We start from the raw sequence: 15,253 nt of genomic DNA, 5'->3' as shown, positions 1-15,253 counted from the left end.
TGTGAAATCGCTAACGTCACAATAAATGCGCGCCAAATGTTTACTTAATGCAAATATGTCATTTATATCACAATTTTTCCATAATTTTGGAGTTAAGCTGTACATTAGAATATAAGTACATTCTGAATAAAAAAACATGTTTACGTAAACTTTCCGTATTAATAAAATATGTTTACTAAAAGAAATCATACATTATGTAACTTGCGGAAATATTTTGAAAAACTGTAACGTTGCATCGTTTTTAAATATGTTTACATTTTTAAGTTGATAACGTACACATTAATATAGTTTTCTTTGGTTTGGCGCCGCGCATAATCATCGAACATGTAACTACAAATAACGACGAACATAGCAGACATAAAATGAAACTGGTTTGTAAATTCAAACGATTCTGTTACAAATAGCGTGATGTCCATAAAGCAGTTGGTTTTATAGTAAGTTAGTTACGATGGTATTGGCAATACGATTTGATAGAATTGCCAATTTACATAAATGTTTATAACTCCGCATGAGAGACCTGGATGAGGTGGACAGGACAGTACAAGGTAAAAGAAGGTACCTTGATGCTATACTGAATGGTGAACAGTCCTTCGAGTGTACGAGTAACAAACGATGCACGATGAATATTATATCGCGCCAATAGAGGCCTCGTGAAATAGTTTATTTTAAATAACGTAGAAAAATCGTATTTGATATTATTAATACGAAATACCTATTGACTTATAAATTGAACGCAGAAGTAGAAGTAAAATTTCAATATGTAAGTGGACACGTACACAGAATAGGACAATAATGCTATAAAGAGTATGTATAAAGACGTGAACGCGAATTTGCAATATGCATCTTTATAGGAAAGAAGGTAGAGTTAATTTATAGAACTACATTAACCTGTGTTAGAGAAGAATGACATTTTTATCGGTACCTGTGGTCGTTTATGAGAGGGTATGCATTATTATAAGTATTATATTATAAGTCATAATTTCTAAATTAAATAAGTTATTAATTATTTAACAGAATAAGTAAAATACAGCTAAATTATAAAACTATATTGTTTGTATAATTAAACAAATACATTATTGTACAATTAAATATAAAATAACAAAGCTCGTGTAGTTATCTACTTATTCACGGTTGGTACAGAATGTGGAACGGGCAAATATAGAACGCCACATCTTGCAATTTCTCTACAATTATGAGTCAATTGCAAACTATAATACAAAGTTTGCTGAATATATTTTACTATATCATGTTAATTATAATTAAAACTACAGATAAGATGCACGAATTGCAAATAAGTAATTTCAAAATGTGCTATAACGATATACATCTAATCTACCAAAATATGACTGTATTAGTAATATCAAAAAACATCGACGTTTACATTAATACTTTTTTTATTGTAATAATATATTTTATATGATTATGAAATATTGATTTCTAGGATGCATTTCATGCATTTATATTAAAATTACAATAATTAATAATTTGTCGGTTATAAGTTGTAATCCAAGTTGGTTAAAAACATTGATTCAGTTAAAGATATTCTTCCTCTGCTGAATCTTTTCGATAGGTTATTTTTTACTATTCAATGTGTAAAAAAAACAACTCTATTTTAGATCGTCATTTTTTTTTTGATATAAGCTAAGTGCTTTTTTATTAAAGTTATTCTCACCACACTACCCCATTGTCCCTAATCGACCACACATCGCGGCCGCAGTCTCCGCGGTCCACTCTAGGTGGCACAGTCCACCATCAATTGATGCCCTTCTCGCCCTCCCAGCGGACCAGCGAAGCCTCCGCGGCGATAATACGTTGTCAGGCGACATTGTCACAAAGGGACGACGCGACATCCGAGACGCTATCTGCCCGGCCGACGCGACACGGCGCGGCCAAGTGAAAAGCTCCCGCGAAACTAATTGCCCGCTACGTAATTAGAGAGCTTTTACTTTCTATTCTTGTTACTTGGACTTTTAGCGCTCATTTGTAGGCACTATTAAGCGATACTGATAACGTGCTTTGTTCGCCTTGTTGAGTTTTGCTTTTACTAATTATAATGGCAAACATGTACTGAATGAGCAATATTAATAGTTTCTAATAAACCGGATAAGCATACAGTAGTATATTGTACTTGGAAACCTTTGATTGTTAGCTTAAGAATATCTAATTAAAAAACTAATGAGTGACTAGACACCGGACATCTGGAGTCCTTTTTTTTTTGGGACGGACTCGAATATTACAACATTTTTTAATTAAAAAATGCGTTAATAATTTATGGAACCTATGTTTTTCAGAAAAATAAGTTGTACGATGTAGTAGGTACAATGAAATATGAAATAAATGATATTGATAATATGTGCAAGAGACTTTATCGATACTTAATTATATAGAAACGCTGCTATTAGTAGATATACTATACTACTTAGAGAAATTAATGAAGCGCTTACGTATAGAGTGGAAGAATTAGTTGTAAATAGTAATATCTATAATATTTAATAATATTCCACTTATATACCTATTATTGAAATCAATGTTTAAAATTTCTACTAAACTACTTTTATTTTCACTATCAAATAACAAATCACACTTGCTCCCATAATGAGAAGGACCTGACAGCTAGTGTATTATTAAAATTGTACCAATTCTGAATGATTTCGTATATTATGTTGATACTACGAAAATATATAATATGAAAACATATTATTATATTATATGGATTTATGGATAGGTAAAATGGGGAATATCGGACCTACGTGGTTAATGAAACCCTTTAGAAAAAGTTTCGTACGAAATATACTTCAAATCGTACTTTTGTGTTTCAAGCAAGTGGTTGGACATATTGAGATATTCAATTTTAATATATAGGTACTGATGTTGTAATGTTTTTTTTGACATTTTATAGGCCATTTTCAAACACTTTATATTCATCATGCAAAATATGTAAGTACATGCGTTTTCTGTTAATTGCTACTCCCTAATACTATAAATTATATATCATAGTATTATTTCAATGAAATATATAAACCCGATATAATTATTTATTTCGGAAGTTATCAAAATAATAAATCATAATTAGTCGACATTGATACATTGTGTATATATAGTACCTAATACCATTGATAATAAATTATTTTATCAAGAAAATATTAGATATAAATAGGTATAACACAGTTGCAGTGCCTACCATTTGCCTTAACAAGTTGACCTTGGTTCTAATAGTTCATTGCTTTATCCAATCTGGGAGTTCACACATGAAACAATAATTTGATGTTATAGTAATATGGTAGAAAAAACAAAAAAAACTTAACCTGCGCGTTTGTTAACTGATCTACGTATTTTCTTAAAATCCGAGATCACTCAGTTTTGACGATTATGGATTATAGCTTAAAATTGTTTATTTGTTTTTATTTAGTGAGTAGGTATATTTCGTGATATTTCACATTAGCTGGTTCCATTGTTTGCGGGAAATGACGATTTAACGGGCTTACATATTGAATGTATTAATAGTATGTAATATATTCATTACGAGTTTTCACAAACACTTCAGATAATCAAAATTTGTTTTTTACTTGATCCTTTACTAATAGGTAAGAAGGTTTTAACAATCTTTTATTATGTCAATGTGCATTTACGATCGGTGAGTGCGCATAGTGCACGAAGAAGCCAAAAGGCATAAGCCGGGTCGTAAATAATGACTAATAGAATACCTAGTACAAAACATAAATCAATTAGAATTTATTGATTAATATTTTTGCCACTCGTACCCGTTAGATATAGGGACCATTATACCACTTTCCTCTAGAAGGTATATAAGGTACTTTTAAACACTTTGTACATTTTGCATTTTTGTTTATTGTTATTAAATCTTAGTTGATATTATTCTTTTGACTTATTAACTTAAAAATAACAACAATGGATGAAATATAATATTCCTAAATATTATAATATGTCACATATATAATATTGTGTAAGTATATAATATATAATTATCAAGCCTCGATAGCGAAGGCTGCGTGACTAGCAAATGCACTTACGACCTATGTAAACCTGCCGTTCATATTATTTTAAAAGCACATTGGCATTGTTATTTTTTTAAGATTATCCTTTGCTTTGTAATTTTATTCTTGTAAATCCACGGTATTATAGATGGTTGCACTATTATATCTAAAATGTAAACATAAATTTATATACAATATTGGTATATACTACAGCTGATGATGATACATACTATCGTATGGAAAATAATTCATTTTTAAGTTGTGAACTTCTTGTACGTATCATGCAACGAAAGCAATAAAATCGTCTTCAAGTTTTTGTCATTGGTCGGGAACCTTTTTTGATACATACACCTACGGCAGGTGAATTTTAAACACAGCAAATTTTTCACAGTTTTGAAGTTACGCTATTTCTTAATGTATATAAATCAGTCATTTAATAAATAAGGACAAATATCACCAACAAGTTAGTTCAAGTAAACAATCGACTCCCACGTCCTCTATACTTAATTGACTTTATATGCAATAATATGTACCTACCTATATTTTGTACTGTTATTCAATTGAAAATGTCCATTAGGATAAAATCGGTTGAATATCAACATTATGGAATAAATGTGGAAAAAGTACGAAAGTACATATTATAAAGTGTTTTAATGAAATATTTATCTAGGTACCAGTCGTTTTATGTGATGAATAGTTCTTTACACTTTATAATATGTAAGTATTTAAATCAAATACATAATATAATCATATATCAGATAATTACTTTTTAATAACAACATTTAAATATAATGCTAATTATGTCGAATGGCCGCCTAATCGGCGCGCCTTTAGCGTACAATGTATTAAATGGAACGGCGGGACTTTTTTTAACGTTACACACCTACAAACTTACCTGTAGAATGGCCAAAAATGGAACTACGAATTACCATAGGACGCCATTTTGAAAATTTCATTCGAATGTCAGATTTTGTCCAGTTACTAGTCTTGATTGGGTAGTTTTCGACAATGGCTCCATTTTTTTGTAGTACTTATTCCACTTTTAATCAACAAATTAGGACCGGTTTCTTCCGCCTCAGAGGGACATTTTCAACTGAATCTTCCCTTGTTCGGTTGAAAATGTCCCTCTGATGCGAACGAAACCGGTCCTAATTTATTGATTAAAAGTGGAATAAGTACTAAAAAAAAATGCGTTTTTTTAATTAAACAACAATAAATATTAACGTAATACAATCACTAAGTGAAAATCTGAAGTATTAAATGGGACAGCGGGACTTTTTTTAACGTTACACACCTACAAACTTACCTGTAGAATGGCCAAAAATGGAACTACGAACTACCATAGGACGCCATTTTGAAAATTTCATTCGAATGTTAGATTTTGTCCAGTTACGAGTCTTGATTGGGTAGTTTTCGACAATTGCTCCATTTTTTTTGTAGTACTTATTCCACTTTTAATCAATAAATTAGGACCGGTTTCGTCCGCCTCAGAGGGACATTTTCAACTGAATCTTCCCTTGTTCAGTTGAAAATGTCCTCTGATGCGAACGAAACCGGTCCTAATTTATTGATTAAAAGTGGAATAAGTACCACAAAAAAATGCGTTTTATTAAATTAAACAACAATAAATATTAACGTAATACAATGACTAAGTGAAAATCTGAAGCAATATTATATTGCAAAACCTTTAGAAGAATGCAATTACGGCTTACGCAATACATAATATTATAATAGTAGGTTCAAACGAATGTTTTCAGGGATGTTTCGCATCTACAGATGTACGCCACTGGTATTTTGAAGATGAAATTTCTTACGATCGATTTGATGAAATTCTTCAATGTCAATAGTTTATAATCAAATAGACCAGTTTGGGCAGAGCATCCTCAAAATACTTAAATATCTAAAGAAATAAACAAGTAGGTATGTGACTTTTTTATCGATATGTAGGTACGGTATTGTTGCTTGGTAATACTAATAGGTATCAATATGATACACTTAGAACATAAAACGGGTCAGCGGACAAAATCTTTCAATATTTGTATTTATATTAGTGGTAGGTACGCAAAAGCTATTCGATATTTAATTATGAAAAAACATATTCTACACGCATTTTATAAAAATGGTTTACCATTACTTACCTGCAATAAAACAAACCATAAATTTTGTAATGCGACCTTTTTAATTACAGTTTGCGAATTTGAATTCGTGTGAGTCGCCCGCACGTCGCGTTAAAATATTGGCAAGACGATTATCTTAATTACAATAATTACCATCGCACCTGAGCTGCCAGAAAAAACAACTGACTAATTGTAGAAATCCATACTAAGAATCATTTGGGCAAAAGTCTCCTTAGGATATTGGATTCGTCCACCATTTTAATGTGTTTTTTTATGGGTTGACGGTTAAAGACTCGAAAGATCCGGTCTTTAAATGACACTCAAATACGAGTATACTGAGGAAAACCTTTTCTATAGAGAAGATTCATAAATGTTGAAGACGATTTTTTTATTATTCAATACTGTATACCTACATGAGATTTAAGAATTATACCCCGTTTACACGTGCATGGATTTACTGTTCACAGTATGAAAATGTATGGGTAAACATGTATTATCCTGTAGTTGGCAAGTTTCTGAATTTTAACGCGCGAGTAAGATCTGCGCCTGCACAGTAAAACGATAATGGCGAACCTGCCGGAGAGAACGAACTACTCATTTTCAGGCTAACCGATTTTCAATACGTCCTGTCTAATAGTACTATAAATCTCGCCTCGCTTACTCTTGAAGAATGAGATTGGAGAGACAGTCAGCAGTTTTACGTATAAACAGTTATTGTCACGATAGTTTAAAATGAGCACTATTGCCGACAGTAAATCCATGGACGTTTACTAGGCGCTATTACATTAAGTATATTATATCTGTCTTGTAACGCATCGCAATATAGCACAACACAGTGACGTCCCGTGGGGGTAGGCAGATTGAGCGTCGCTTGGGGGCGGCAGATACTCGAAGGGCGGCAAACCGAGGAGGATCATTTGGTATTATATAGAAATAGCTAGGTACCTAATCTTAGTTACATTATAACCAGAGCGTTGGAGCGGGAACGGCCCGGAGCACCGAATATTTGTAGTACTTCACGGCTCCGGATGTTTTTTAATTATATTATTTATTACCCAGTAGTGAGTTGGTATTCGCGGCGATTTTAGTATGATGTCACCACTCTCAGCCAGTGATTTTTTCTATTATTTTTAACTGCTCGGGTTCGTAATACAAATGCCAATAAAAAATATTTTTACGAGTCTTTTGCCACCTAGACACATTATGCATAATATAATGTAATGTCATTTACTCAGATTAAAGAATTCCTTTCATAACAGTGGCTGCGCAAAAGCCAATTATATGGCGCCAATGAGCCAAGAAGTTATTGAAACAAAATAATATTTTATACCAATATGTCAACGTAGGTAACGAAACAATAAAAATTATGGTGGAGATTTATAGGTATATACATCCGTATTTTATAATTTATCCAAACATTTTTGCCAGTCTCCCGCGAGATTTAAAAGTTGCTGGATGTATCTATTGTAAAATTGATATTTGACATAATCTAGTATTCGTGCATATACGTTTACGTTAAGTACCAGCTAATTGTAATAAAAATTTACACTAGTAGATACCTACCTCATCTATCATCATAATATCATCTGTTTACTACTATTTGTTAGTAATTATTGTGCTGTGAATAACAATACCTTATTTTAATTTGTTTTTTGTAAACATATCTTTTGCTGATAATAGTGTGGATTTGTGGTTTATTTAAATCATCAACATGAGTGCAAGACAACGACTTTCAGGAGCAGCGTATAAAAAGATAAGAGAACGAAAGGAGGCAAATGCTACAAATAATACAGGTACACTTAACAATTATTTTATCAAAAGTGAAAAGCAAAATCAGAAAGTCAGCGCAGAATACATATCGTCTAAAACTAAAGAACCAATAATAATTCAAGAATCAGATGCTACAACGCTAGAAGAAAATGTAAATTACGATGCCAACGATAATAATTCAGACGACGATAATTTTGATTATTTAGACATTTTAGACAAAGAAGAAGACAATAATTTTGATGATCCACATTTTTGGCCAAGTTTTCTTGATGAGAGTACAAGGATAATGATATTAAAAAAAGGACCTATACAGAAAAAACTTGCTGATTATCCTATCAATACGTGCAATAGAAAGTTTTCCAATGCATATTATGAACGTACGTTGAAAAATGGCGAAACATATGAAAGAACTTGGTTAGTGTATTCTGTAAAAAATGATTCTGCGCATTGCTTTTGCTGTATAATATTTAATAAAAAAAAATGTGAGACTGGAATGGGATCATCAGTTGGCTATGATAATTGGAAAAACTTGTCGCAAACTATACAAACCCACGAAAAGTCAAAAAATCACCACGAAAACTTTTCAATCTGGCAAGATATTCTAATCAGATTAAAGCTAAATAAAACAATTGATTGTTGTCAACAAAAACTTTTCAATGAAGAAATTATACGGTGGCGGTCAATTTTAACTCGATTATGTGCAGTTTTGCGAGTCATGGCGGTGCAGAATATGGCTTTACGCGGACCTAAGTCCACAATCAACACACTGCACAATGGAAATTTCTTAAAATTAATTGAATGTTTTGGACTGTTTGATAATGTTATTAAGGAACATTTGAAAACCATAAGCTGTAAGCCCCGCACTACTCATTATCTTGGACCAAGAATTCAAAATGAATTAATTGCCATAATGTCGCAAAAAATCAAATCAGAAATTATTAATATGTTAAATGAGGCAAAATATTTTTCTCTTATATTAGATTGTACACCTGACATAGGACATATAGAACAGATGTCGATTATAGTACGATTTGTTCGAAAACACTCAGAGGAAGTACGTGAGCATTTTTTAGGTTTTATAGAAATTGACGATAAAACTGGAGCAGGATTAGCAAAACGCATTGTTGAAGAACTAGAAAATTTAAACATAAATATACAAAACATGAGAGGTCAAAGTTATGATAATGGTGCGAATATGCGGGGAAAAAAGAATGGTGTCCAAAAGCATATTAGAGACATGAATCCTCGTGCATTTTATGTACCTTGTAACTCACATACGCTAAATTTAGTGGTAAATGATGCTGCAAAATGCAACTTAGATGCGATATCATTTTTTGGGTTAATCCAAAAGATTTATGTTTTTTTCTCGGCATCTACTGATAGATGGAATATACTTTTAAAATTTTTACCATCATTAACATTAAAGGCAGTTTCTGATACGCGATGGGAGTCCCGAATTGAAGCAATCAGGCCTATTAGATACCAATTGGTAGAAATTTACGATGCCTTATTATATATTGAAGAGAAACATGCCAATTCACGCACTGAAAATAGTTTGCAGACCAAAAATGATGCCATCGCATTATCAAAAAATATATGCAACTTTAAATTTATAAATTGTCTCATAGTTTGGTATGATATTTTGAGTTCTATAAATCCAGTCAGTAAACAGTTGCAAATGATAGAATTTAATATAACCAGCGCGCTTGATTCCATTGAAGCTGTTTTAAATTTTTTGCGTAATTATAGAAAAAATGGCTTAGTACAAATGAAAATAATCGCACACCAATTAGCAGAAGCCCTCGAAATACCTGCAGAATTTCCCAAAGAAACAGATTGCAGAAGACGAAGAGTACCGAAACATTTCGAGTATGAGAGTTGTGATGAAACGCCTCTACATAACCCTGAAAAAAAATTTGAAGTCGAGTTTTTCAATCAAGTAGTAGATAAGGCTATAAATTCAATTGAAGATCGATTTGAGGAATTAAAATATCATGGAAGATTTTTCAAATTTATGTATAATATTAGCCTCTTAAGAAACATGACTCCTGAAAATTTATTGGAAGATTGTCAAAATTTAGAAATTAAACTCACTGCAAACGGGACATCTGATGTCGATGCAGTGGAGCTTTGTGAGGAGTTAAAATTACTGTGTAGACTTGTGACTGAAAAGTCTTCGCCACATGACGTACTAAAATTTATTTATGATAATAATTTGAAAGAAATCTATCCAAATACGGTCACTTCAATTAGGATAATATTGACAATGCCAATAACGGTGGCTAGCGCAGAGAGGAGTTTTTCAAAACTGAAAATTATTAAAAATTATCTCCGATCTAGGATGACCGAAGAAAGGCTAAATGGACTTGCAATATTGTCTATTGAAGCAGAAATGGCATATAAATTAGATTTGGATGACATAGTTACGGACTTTGCTACAAAAAAGGCCAGGAAAGTTTGTTTATTGTAACAGTTGAGTGTTGAGACAATTAATTAATAGTGTATTTGTGATTAAAAGTATGTTCATATTAAATGAATGATAAGGAAAATGATTTTGTTTACATGTTGTACAATAATAGCATAGAAAAATAGTGTGAAAATAATACATCTGCGTATTATTACTAAATGGTACTCTGCAAACCAAATTTGTCAGACATATCAACAAATAGAATCTCAGACTCTGGTGATTTGGGTAAGTGTCTAACTAATATTATGTTTATTCGCTTTTAATATCTAAATTTAATTTTGTATGTTTTAGTGGTATATATTTTGTTATTAATGCATCGATACAACACATTTCTTAGATATAAAAAAAATGGGGCGGCATTTTGACGCTGCCTAGGGGCGGCATTTTGTCTAGGGACGTCACTGGCACAACACACAAGCACTCCATGTGTGTCTGAAAATTGGTCACATTGCGATTGAAAGCACCAATAAGAGTAGATATTTTGAATAGTGTTATAGTAGTAGTCTTATTATTTAAAATATGTACATCATTTTGCAAAACCTCAGAAAAAGAATCACGCTAATACGCTGCCATGTTGTTAGATGCGATGGACCTAGCTAGAGCTCTCCATAAAATTTATGAAGAAACCCCTTGGCCGCCGCCGGAGGAAATGGGCGGATAACGTCACGAGAGATGCAGAAAGGCCGAGTGTGATTGACTTGAGAGGGATTGCTGGAGGACGGTTGTACAGTCGACCACGGACCTGAATGGTCTGTAATACCAGCTTAAATAAGTAGAAAAAGAATAGAACTGCGTCGGATTTGAACTCACATCTTTCATTATGCGGGTTAGTAGGTACTATTATCCTTGTAACAGTATCTTACTGTAGTTTTTCAAAATGATGTAGGTACATATTAAAAATAAATCTAGTTAAATAATATAACTTTTAAAATATAGTAACAGATATCTTCATAAAAATGAATGAATAAAAACTTTCAATAACACTCACCTTGCCCCGACAAACACCTGGTTTCTCGCCACATCGAAAAGTAGCTGACTATACGAAGTGACTCCATCATCAGAGAATCTTTCACTGCCAGCTGCCATCAAATCTGAAATAGATAAAATTAAAAAATGTTTTAACTGCTAGTTTTTATTGGCTCCACAATTCGATGTGGATCTTGGTCTCTTGTTTAAAAGGTTTTGGGACAGATTCTTTACGATAAATGATCGCTCAACTTGTCAAATACAGAAATAAGAACACAATGAAAAATTAACAGGTAAATTTGCCTAAATTCCGACACTACTAAACGTCCATCACGGACCCCCATAGTATACGTTAATTTGAACTATTGTGATTTACAATCTCATTCATCTCATTCAAACATGTTGTACAACCACAGATATAAAAAAACGAGTACCTAGATAAACGATTTCAAATATTTACTATCAAATTAGTCATACCTTGTCTAAGAAAACAATCAAATCTTAATCAAGGGTAATTATTGCGCTTAAAATATTCCTAGAAACCAATAATCATATTCATTGCAGTGCCCTGTATGGGTTGGAGAATGAAGTGACTTTTGGAGGGCATTCCTGCTCCAAAGAACTACGCCCCCTCCCGCATTAATCTTTGAATTAAAATAATCGAATACTTTTACATAATAATTGGAATAAGTACTGTAAAGCATTTTTTTGAGAAATGCAGTCGCAAACAAAAGTGGGTTTTAAAATAGTTTAGTCGACATATTCGAAATCTTTTTATTTTAAATGTACGAGAATAAATTCATTTACAACCATTGATATTCATATTAATATTTACAACTCACTAATCTAAAACAGATGGGCTATGTTTGATGAATTCCTATAGATACAACACATTAAATCGTCCAGTGTTCGAATTTAGAACTTATCACAGTATAAAAACTATGTCAAATAATGTTAGCATGTGGTGCCCTCACTCATCGAACAACTTATACCGGAGGATCTATAAGTTTTATGGTAGTTTTTTTATGACTTTTGGAAAGTGTTCGGTCGGGATAAAAAAAATCCGTTTTTTTTTGGCCGTCCTTAAATTCAAACGCCCTCGAGCAAACTGCAAAGCATATTTTGCATTACGAGGCGGGTTTGGTGCAGGGCACAGTGTCGACAAAAATTATAATTGATTAGACACTAATATCAAAACGCCTAATGGCAAAATCGTTTATAGTGGTTAGTTATGATGTTAATCTATAATCTATATTATACAATCGCCATACTTCATATTATTAAAATGGCTAGGTAGATAATGATATTTTAATAACTAGGCTCCTAAATATTTTTATCTCTAATCAAATCAGCTCACAGATTAAAGAAACAGTTAATTGTCAATGTCGGATTGATCGATAGGCAAAAATAGCAAACAAATTGATTGTGTACTGAATCCGGTCTCCAAAATATTTTGCACAACAAAAAACTACTTCGATAACGGTAACCGAATAACTTCTAACCGAAGAACGACGTGGAGATATTCTCAATAATTAAGACAGATATGCAAAAATCTAATACAGGAACTTGATAATAAACAGTTGGAATCGTAGGTGGTGTAAATATTCATTTGATTGCCTTTTTTATAAATCAGCCGGAATTTATCGAACCCAATATTGTGTGTGCCAACTCAATCCAAGCAACTCTGTGGTTTTTTTATGCAAATATTTATTTTTAATTAATAAAAAATATATTATATATCTAGATTTCTACTACCTAATAGTTATATCCAAACCAACCTCCCAGTACCACAATCGGTCTTATTCAAGCATGTCACGAGGCATTACGTTTGGATATGAAGCATCAGCAGTTGTTTAAGCCTAGAAATGTCTCCGTAGCAGATGCCCAAGACAGTCGCCATACACTCTTAAAATGTGCTTTGACTGAGTTTACTTATACTTAATTTAATAAAAAAAGTACCCATGGAAGGAAGGAGCACGGATAATTAACATAAAATAAATGATCCTAATTAATTTAGGTACATATACTTTACATATGTAAAAACAATGCTACGGACCACGGCCCCCATATCCTGAAGCGGAGCCCCAGGCCAGGATCTTTGCCGGGCCCTCTACCTATCGCTAAGGTTAAAGGCAGTCTGACGATCCACAGTGGCATTTTCCAAATGGTGATCGAGGTCAAATAAAATTCAGTGTATTTTTTTAGCGATGTTTTAAGATATCGAATTATGGAGTTGTCGAGTATCAACACACATCAACCAAACATTGCATTGTACAATCGTATATTTTAAAAAGGTTGTTCAATCTCGAAGTAAAATAGCACCGCAGGCAACATTTTTTTTTAAACTTTTAGAGCAAATGTTAGATGTGTGTTTATCTCATTTATCTGGTCGACCCGTCACGCCGGACCCCTAAGCTAGAGCCCTGTCAGCCCCCCCTTGTGGGGGCCATGCTACGGACATACTAAATCATGTAAAGAGTTCTTAACATCAGAAACGCAACGCCGCATTTTTTAGAGCATTAGATATAGTTGACGTTTACGGCGATCAGGTCGGATGGCCCGATGGGCTCAAAAGCTAGTTGTGGTTGTGACAGATTTGAGCATCTCTTCCTTTTCGGAGCATATTCTCGGACATTCACAGAGGATGTGGTTTGCATCCTGTTGTTATCCGCCACATGGGCATGTTGGTCGGGGAATAGTCTAAACCCAAAGAGCTTGGCAACGAATTCACCGTGCCCAGTCAAGAATTTAATGGTGTGATGGTCAGGAGTTAAACTGGTTATCCCCAATCGCCTTTGGACATTAAGACATTACAAATATGTGTACCTGACCTTAGTGGAGGCATCCCACTTTCGCTGTCAGGTCTTCGACATCGTACCCAGCATCATTTGACGTACGTATTGTACGGTTCCTCAGTGATACTTTTTCAGAATCAAGGTTTGTAGGCGGGAACGTATATTTATACTACTGACTAAATTACTTTATAATCAATCAAGAAACCTAATGAATTGCTTAAAAACAGTATTTGTATAGAGTCTTGATTATCTGATCAACGATTATTCGACATACCGGACTTGGAACAAAGCAATAATGTAAAAAAATAAATATATGTCTATTTTAAGTATATTTATCATTGCCAAAAGTGAAAATAGTTTATGACTGTGAGAAAATGCATATTATATTAAAAAAATTTTTTAAGTATACAGTAATAGCAGAATATGTTTTCAGAATAATAATACAAGGCAACATCCACAATGGCCTAGCGGTAACGTGTTGACTTATAATGTGATAGGTACATATTCTTTTGACCCAATAGGCTGAGCAAGTGGCTGACACCAATTTCTCGTAAAAACAAAATTTGTAAGCACAACTTCAACTCTGTGGATGCCTATATGATACTTTTAGGATTGAACATGATGAAGTAGTAAGTGTCTGGGTATGAGGAATGTAACTATAAAATTGTGGAATTTCGCGATTGAAGCGAAGAGAAACTGTTAGTAACTAGATTTTCTTAACCCCACCACCAACCTCCGTCTTAAGAATCATTAAAAAAATATTATGTATATTTTTTTAAAATGGACCCATACAAACCATTTTTATTAGTAGCCATTAGTAGGTAACTGTAAATAACTAATCAGGCGCATTTTGGATTATAATAATATGCTTTAATAATGTGTGGCTTCCATTTCCCACGGGCGAAGACTATAACATGATAAGTACCTATTTCGATGCTAATATCAATAAGTCATCAATTTTAATATCAGATAACAGTGACACGGCAGATGTTAAAACGTTCTCAAAAAGTCAATACTCGGTCATATTAAATATAAATTTTATATGTACAGTTACAGAAATAAAAAAATAAATAAACATAATGATGACAACGCAGTCGTTTTCTAGAGCTGTCAATTTCGAAGTCACTTTCAATTCACTCACAG

At 32.9% G+C, this 15,253-nt stretch overlaps 1 protein-coding gene across 1 annotated transcript in view; it reads right to left on the bottom strand.

The window, feature by feature from the left end:
- Positions 1-15,253, bottom strand: part of Sema5c (Semaphorin 5c) — a 459,820-nt gene that overhangs the window by 83,499 nt on the left and 361,068 nt on the right. The window contains exon 4 of the mRNA XM_085957163.1: positions 11,338-11,440. Coding sequence (XP_085813289.1) covers positions 11,338-11,440 — 103 coding nt within the window. The remainder of the gene's footprint in view (positions 1-11,337; positions 11,441-15,253) is intronic.

The sequence above is a fragment of the Rhyacophila brunnea genome, unplaced genomic scaffold, assembly GCF_057557595.1.
Source record: "Rhyacophila brunnea isolate RB1 unplaced genomic scaffold, BYU_Rbru_1.0 scaffold_6, whole genome shotgun sequence".
NCBI classification, from domain to species: Eukaryota; Metazoa; Arthropoda; class Insecta; order Trichoptera; family Rhyacophilidae; genus Rhyacophila; species Rhyacophila brunnea.
Note: the sequence above shows the minus strand (reverse complement) of the source record. Positions and strands in the feature narration are given on the sequence as shown.